This window comes from Montipora foliosa, chromosome 1, assembly GCF_036669935.1.
Source record: "Montipora foliosa isolate CH-2021 chromosome 1, ASM3666993v2, whole genome shotgun sequence".
Lineage (NCBI taxonomy): Eukaryota > Metazoa > Cnidaria > Anthozoa > Scleractinia > Acroporidae > Montipora > Montipora foliosa.
Genome location: NC_090869.1, coordinates 25125195 through 25133144, shown reverse-complemented (window position 1 = coordinate 25133144; position 7950 = coordinate 25125195). Strand labels below are relative to the sequence as shown.

The following is a 7950-nucleotide window of genomic DNA, read 5'->3' as shown; positions in this document are numbered from 1 at the left end:
AAGAAAAGGACACTAGTTGTCTATTAAAAAACAATAGTGCTTTTAGAGACCTTTAGAACACTAAACGACTTGAAGAGAATTTAAAGCAAAGAAACGGAAATTTGCATACGTGCTTAAAAGCACGTGCTCAGTAACGTGATACCCATGACAACAAATACAATCGTTCGAACCTTGTTTCGAATTCCGAGAATCGTGTTTGTCGCTCACATGAAAAGTTTCTTCGTGGAACCAACAGTGTGGAGATAAAACATACCTTCTTCGTTCATCCAGCCTTTCTTGTGCACTAAAATTTGCTTCCTTGGTGGCGTGTTGATATTCAGCTGCCGAACACCTTTGAATATGACTTTCGGTGGGAGTTTCTCGACGTTCGCTTTTGCTTGAAGTCTGAAGTCTGAACTCTGACTATTTATTAAGTCTGCAAGTTCGAATAAACGTGTATGCGTTGTATGTTTATTATTTCAGGTGTGAACTTTTTTAGCTTTTGTTTTTACGTATACCATTAAATGTGTGACTTTTTCACTTTGTTTACGTTAACAAAAAGAGTTCACATGCCAATTGTGTGACGATAATTGTTGTCAAATTCATCACATCCTTTTGATAACTCTCAATTTTTTGGTGCGTCTTATCACCGAGTATTTTCGTGTAATTTTCAGTTTGAGAACTTAGCTTGATTAAATTGCTAAGTTTGGGGTGCGTCTTGTAACCGAGTGCGCCTTATAACCGAATAACTACGGTAACAGATGCACCTTAAATATTATTATACAATTTGTCATGACCTCCTTTTATGATCCATCTTAAGGTGGAGGCCATTTTGGGTGGCCAGGTGCCCAGACAAGTTGCTGGGCAAGTGATTAATTTCTCAGTTCATGGTTGCCCAGCTTGAGCACCGTAAAAAGTTACCTATAAGAGTAGGATGTCTAGAAACGCAAGAGAGTGTTCCGAACAAGCTGGGTGAGTGAAGTTTTGTGGCTTGAAATGGGTTCTGAGCCCCGTGTCATGCCATCATTTACTCAAAGGCATTGAAATTTAATCGTCACGTCTTTCTTTGTCTTTTATTGTTGCTCCTGAATTACATGGATTCGTTTTTTGGCCAGGCTTCAGTTGGCAGACTTCTTCAAACAGACTTGTTACAGCGGGGAAAGTTGGCCTGGAAGTGTTTCTTATAAGTGAAACCATTTTTTTTTTGTAGACTGAGATGCAGACAATGTTAGGTTTGGGTGTACTGCCATCCAAAATTGTGTATGCCAACCCTTGTAAACAGGCATCACATATCAGGTTAGTAAGCAAGCTCAAATTAAACTGTCAGGATTCTTTGATTGTTCTTGCAGTCATGCAACTTTGAAGTGAAGCTGATTCATTTTTTAAACACCTTGAATTTTTTATGGTAACAAAAGCAACCCTGTGTTTTTTAGGTTTGCAGCAGAACATGGAATTTCCCTTATGACATTTGATAACGAGATGGAACTTCACAAAATTAAAAAGATATACCCAACTGCCAGGTAAATCATCATTTTCTGCAGTTTGTGCTAGATTATGTCATGTGGTGTATCTAATGCACATCTTGATTGTCATTATTGTAAACTTCTGCAGGTTGTTACTTCGCATTCGCACAGATGACTCCAAGTCACTCTGCCAGCTTGGATTCAAGTATGGTGCTCCTTTGAAGCAGTGCCGTCACCTTCTTCAGGTTTCCCATGATCTGAAGTTAAATGTTATTGGTGTAAGGTAATGCTTAGTTATTAATTTTTGTTTTCATTACCTGTACATGGATTTCAATGAAAATGAAAATACCTTTGCAGAAGGTGACCTCCTTAGAAGAGTTCTTTGTTTTTGAGCACTCAGGCTATATTTTGACTTCTAGCTTATGTCTTACCCTTGAAACGAATACGACCAGGCTGACCACAAAGGGGTCAAAGTTCCCTTTGTGGACAGTAGTGGGTTTTCAATGTTGTGCACACTTTCATGAACAAGGGTAAACAGTTAATGGTCCTTAAAAAAACAAGAACAGAACATGTGGCAGTTGGTAGACTACGTTGCAAAGGCACATTTATCCATTTTTTGGTGTGATTGGGTTTGAATTTGGAACCTTGTGGATATTACTCCTGTGGTCTTCTAACAGCCAGTGGGCAGCACCCTGTCTCTCTGCCTACATGTACTGTATGTGAGAAGTTGCTGGCAAGGTCAACATTATCCAAAGATATCAATATCAATTTCAATGCCTAGCTTTTCCATCAACATTGCAAACTTTTTACAGGTTGTGATGCTTTCATCTAATTTCCTTTTTAGCTTTCATGTTGGCAGCGGATGTTATGATGCAAGGGCATTTGGTACAGCTGTCTCAGCAGCCCGCAGGGTGTTTGATCTTGCAGTAAGTAAAGTCAATTTTTTAAAAGAAAGGTTCCTTAATTTGGAAGGGAAGTGGAGTCTGCCCTTTAATCTCTTTTGTGTAAAGGTTATTTGTTTAAAAAATTCCAGGCATTGCCTGACCTCAAGGGTGTGAAAGTGTTTAAATTGCAGCTCTATCATATATTTAAACCTATGTTATTCAGACTCAAATGGGCTTCAAATTCACCATATTGGACATCGGAGGAGGATTTCCTGGAACTCCGGATGCAGCTATTACATTTGAAGAGGTTAGCTAAGTTTTATATACTGTGGCATGTGTAAAAAGGAGCAATAAGGGTCCTCCTGTTAATCGGTAGTTTTTTTTCTGAACTCGCACTGATTTCTTGTGTTCATGAGTTAAAGGGCATGTATTGGTCACATTGAGAGTGAGAAGGGAGCTGTTTTGAAGAGCATTTTGTCCAGAAATGCACCAAGGGAAATGCTTGCTGATTAATTTTGATCAGCAATCCTACAATGTCTCTTTACATGATCTCTAAATTTAGAGATGATGGTTGTCTCTCTGACTGTACCCTTTTAGTAAATAAACAGGTTGTTGTTTTTTTTAAATGGGGTAGGAGTTGACTGCTCATGGTTTACATCTGTTGGGCACCTACCCCTCCCTGAGTGTTGTAGTTTTAAGAGACTGAGAAAGTCAGGTTTCCACTATAAGATCAAAACAATCTTGTTGATCTTGCCTCCCTTTTAGGTGTGTGCCATCCTGAACCCATTGCTGGAAGAGCAGTTTCCAGCCAGCTCAGGTGTGCATATCATAGCTGAACCAGGCCGCTTCTATTCGGCTTCTGCCTTTACTCTTGCTGTCAACATAGTTGCCTGCCGCACTGTTAAGGGAAGCCAGATAATAGAGGATGACAAGTCTTTGGAATTTGCTGGATTGGAAGACTCTTGTGAACTGGTGAGTTGGATACTTATTAGAGAAAACCTGTAACTTAGGCAAAAATTATGGAATCATAGGAAATTATACTTGTATTGGAAATTTTCAGTTAAATTTTCCTTTGTGGGGTACATTTTTTTAATTATGTAGAAATAAATAATTATTATTGGTCAGTTGGTGGATATAAAGCAAGCCATTAAAGGTATCAAGGAAGTTTTAAAATGTTATGAAAGTATTAAGAAATGTTGTGAATCCTGAGCAAAGAGTTAGAATTTTATTTGTGTTAAATTTAGAAAGAAGCCTTGTTAGTTTATTGCAGGATCACCCCTCCTGGCTGCTGTTAGTGCTTGATCTGAAGTAAATTTTATCTCTTTTGTTTTCAGGGCTTCATGTATTATGTGAACGATGGTGTTTATGGTTCGTTCAACTGCCTGGTGTTTGATCATGCAACAGTGCATCCTGAAGTCCTTGGTGTGAAAGACAAGGATGCTGTCAAATTCCCTTGTAGCGTTTGGGGTCCTACTTGTGATTCCCTTGACTGCATTACCAAGAGTGTTATGTTACCAAAGGTATGAAAGACTTTGCTCTCAACTTAAAATGGATGTATGCTGAATAGCTCATACATGTGCAGGTTGAAACAATGTGCAAGTTATTAATTAAAACATGCAGCAGCTGCTGATATTGACAGCGATCTTGGAAGCCATTGCTGGCTACAGTTTGCAGATAAAAAGAGGAAATTGGGCAGCCTTTTGCTGTTTACATTCTTCTTCTCAGAAAAAGATACAAAAACATATATCAGGAAAATGCTTCATTAACAACAATTTTGTTTGTTCTGTCTCTCTCTCCCCCAGATTGTTAGTTTATTGTGTATTTGTTCATCCTTTTTCCGTGTGGTAGCAAGCGTCAGTATAATATACACCCTTTTGCCTTTTTCCGCTAATGACGTCGAACTCTTGCTTTCAAATTTTATTTAGTAATGTACAAAGGCCTAAAACGTTTCCGATTTCTTTTCTTGTTTGAAGCCTTTGTACATTTTCTGAATAAATTTTAAAAGCATGAGTTTGACGTCATTAGCCGAAAAAGGCATATATTAGACTTATTAAAAGGGTGTATATTATTATATTTTTACCAACTGCAACTATTGATGTTTTAAGGTGTAATGTGTCCATGGAAAGGGTGGGAAACTACTTTCTTGGCGACAAGTGAAAGGACAACAGAATTCAAACCCATGAACTCTGTAATGTGGGACGGATGCTCTACCTATCAAGCTACTTGAATTCTTGAGTAGTTACAAGTTCGGTCATAAATAGTTGAAAAGCATGTAACTCTCATCCAAGAGTGTTGGTCGTTTGTTGTAGGTCCTGAATGGACAATTTGCTCCTCTTGTTGGCAGGCTCTACAAAGTCATGGGCCCGCAAATTTTATTTACCAACTGGTTGATTTTGAAATGTTTTGTGTTAGTTGCTTCTGACGAATTCCTTTGGCTTTGATTTTTCATAGATTGGTGTTGGTGAGTGGCTGTATTTTAGAAATATGGGAGCATACACTTGCTCAGCAGCATCCACTTTCAATGGCTTCAAAAAACCAATGAAGTTTTACACTATATCTCAGAGTTGCTGGTACGTTGACACGTGGTCCACCAAACCCTAGTATTCTCTGTAGTTGATATAAAATTTAGGGCGCGTTCGATTGACCCTATTCCGGAATAAGAATACGTGGAGTGATGATTAAAACGGTATCTTTGGCGCATTTCGAAGCTGCAAGGATGATAAAAAAAATGTTTAAAATAGCATTTTAGCAAATGTTGACAATTTTAATGTGAATCTCCGGCAAAAACGAAGGATTTCCAACTTGTATTCCATGTATTCCTATTCTGGAATACGGTCAATCGAACGCACCCTTAATCTCCTGACAGGAAGCAAGGTTTTCTGGCTCTTCTCCTCAAAGTATACTGTTAAGGGGTAACCCTGCAAACTACATTGCTACTAAAACCGGGATGAACTTCGGCCATGCAAGCCCAGTGGGTTGTGCGAGTCTCCATTGCCTTGCAATGTTTGTTTTGTAAAACCAAGCAAAATCAGCACTTGTTTGATCCATGACCACCCAAGTGGAGCATAGGTCCCCGTCTTTGGCATTTACCTGAAAGAAATTCTTTCAAATTTTGAATGAAAAGTGGTTGGGTGTGACGTCATCCGCTTTTTTTTCTCTCTTCAGGCCAATGTTAAGCAAGATATTGAAGAGGTTTGGTATTGCACGTCATCATACCCTGCCATGAACCTCTGAATCACAAAGCTCCGGTCCTTCAGTTGGCTCTTCCTGATTTCTTGGAAATTATGTATGTTGCACCTTAAAAATCTATTTGGCTTATGACCCCAAATTTTGTGATCAGGACTCGGGCAAACATTTGCCACTATGTAGCCATAATATCAATAGTTAGAATCATATATTTTTTATCTCATTTATTTTTTTTTGTTACGTACATTGTCACATTGTTTACTTGGCTTATTTGTCACACATCAGAATAAGTAAACAAACTGTTGACCTGCAAAGACCACGTTGACGAGTTAGAATAAGTAAGTTTACTCTGGCAACCTAAGATGTTGTTAATATTGCTAATTTCCAGTGGTCTTGAACTGCAGGTTGGTTGTCACTGTCTGTTGACTTCCAGGAAAAATTCCACTGACATGGACTGGTCTACTTGATGGCAGTTGAAAATATTTTCATTCCCATTGCAATATTTAAGTCAGTTTGGATTCTCATGTATAAATCAGAGTGAAATATTTCTTGTTTCCATCTTGTTTGTAGGTTAGGCTGTAGTTTAATTTTTTCCAAAGTTATTTCCTTCGGTTAAAACCGCCCCATGTTGTCAGTGGTAATTCAAAGGACTCTATCATTTCTCATTAAAAGCACCTTTTGCCCTCCTTTCAGTGGGTGCACGTGTAACGTGACCTTTTCAAAGTTGAGTTTTGCTTATTGCATAATATTATTAGTTAGTATTTTCTAATGTTATGGTATTATTCCCTCAAGTGAAAATGCTCGTGTTCTGCTTCATCAATATGACTTCGCAAATTTGGAGGCCTAGTGGAACTTGTTATAACATTAATTATAAGTGAACACGCGTAAGCGAGGCATGTTAACTGATTTAGCGCTGTGATTCAAAGTCGAGATTTATTAAAGTTCCACTTTGCGGTCAATGCATCCAGTAGTTTCGTTGGCTTAAATAAATTCTAAAGTCTAAGCGTTGGGGTTTCGGGGGATGAGTATCGTTCTCGATACGGTTATTCGGCCAGCGTTACTCTCATCTCTGCTTTCCTAAAACGTTTGGTGGGCTCTAAAGGACGGACAAAAATGAGAAAGGGAGAGGACTGATCGAAACCTTTCCATCGATTTCCTTCTTCCACAGTTGTGGTTTGCAATTTGATGTGCATGAATTGTTTTGTTGCGGACGGGCGTCGACAGCTTTGCCCCGTATAACGTGGATGCTCATTTCTTTAAGAATTCAGAATAAAAAGCACGAGCTGGGTTTTTTGCATTCCGTACACCAGTTTATTTAAAAAACAGTCGTTTCTTTATTATACAAGTATCGATTGCAACATTTTGAGAAAACACGATCCACTAAATACATAACTGCCCAAAGTACCTTTTAAAAAACAGTTTTTAAACTTTTCACTCTACAATTAACAAGAATCTTCAGGAGACAAAAGGCAAAACAAAAGATTTTTTTCCTGTACCGCGGTAATGAATGATCTCAAATTTATAAAATTTTGCAACTTTTAATGTTCCAAGCTTGAAAAAGTACCTCGTTTCATATTAAAATTGTATGTCCTTACTAAAACGAGTCGTTTGACGTTTTCGCCACTTTTTTTTTTAAAAAAAAAAAAAAACGTCATGGTTTGAAATATCCATTTTTTGGCTAGAAACACCACAATCAGACGTTAATTACGTCTCCACTTCTGATTCTAGTTTTTGGAAAAAAGGTCCCGTTCCTAGGCGGACGACCCGTAGCCCTTGAGGGCGGGTATGTACATCTTCACTGACCCAGAAGTCCATGGGACTACCCTAAAAAAATACTATTTCGAATGAGTTATGTTGATCTATGTGCAAGCAGCATCTCAAGTAGTTCTTACTTAAGCCTCAACACCCATTTTGAACAGCATTGTCCAACAGTAATTAAGTCTAAGCGACCATTTTTAAAATACGGTTAGCTGATATGAAGTAATCGGCCATCACAACTCAAACTTTTTCAAAATGGGTGCTTAGGACTTAATAATGTTGAGCAACGCTGTTTAACATGGGTCGTGAGGCTTAAATAAGCACTATTTGCGATGCTGCTTACAAAGGATCAACAGTCCTCATTGGAAATTGTAATTTTAGGGTAGTCCCTTTTGGTTACTCCATGGACTGGGGGTTAGCGAAGTGTTGTACCAACCTTCAGGTCGAAGGGCTTTACTGTTTAGTATCACCCAACTCGGACAGAAAAGGCAATAATAGAGTTAGCAAATGACAAGGGGTGTTTTTGGGGGAAAAAAAAAAGAAATATTTATTTGGGAATATAACGAAAGAAAGCGTTACGCTTTTCGCTACTCGAAGACTCGTATAATAGTATCTAGTAGTTTAGCCATTTACAATGATCGCATTGGCATTAGTTATAGTTGGGTGCGCAAATCTGGAAT

General features: G+C 38.4%; 1 protein-coding gene across 1 annotated transcript in view; it reads left to right on the top strand.

Moving 5' to 3' along the window:
- The window catches only part of LOC137994616 (ornithine decarboxylase-like), a 15267-nt gene extending 8786 nt beyond the window's left edge, over positions 1 to 6481 (top strand). Inside the window, exons 6-14 of the mRNA XM_068840225.1 lie at positions 1190 to 1275; positions 1413 to 1499; positions 1591 to 1725; positions 2287 to 2368; positions 2550 to 2633; positions 3092 to 3298; positions 3661 to 3846; positions 4778 to 4896; positions 5492 to 6481. Coding sequence (XP_068696326.1) covers positions 1190 to 1275; positions 1413 to 1499; positions 1591 to 1725; positions 2287 to 2368; positions 2550 to 2633; positions 3092 to 3298; positions 3661 to 3846; positions 4778 to 4896; positions 5492 to 5552 — 1047 coding nt within the window. The 3' untranslated portion in view covers positions 5553 to 6481. The remainder of the gene's footprint in view (positions 1 to 1189; positions 1276 to 1412; positions 1500 to 1590; positions 1726 to 2286; positions 2369 to 2549; positions 2634 to 3091; positions 3299 to 3660; positions 3847 to 4777; positions 4897 to 5491) is intronic.
- Positions 6482 to 7950: the final 1469 nt, after the last annotated feature.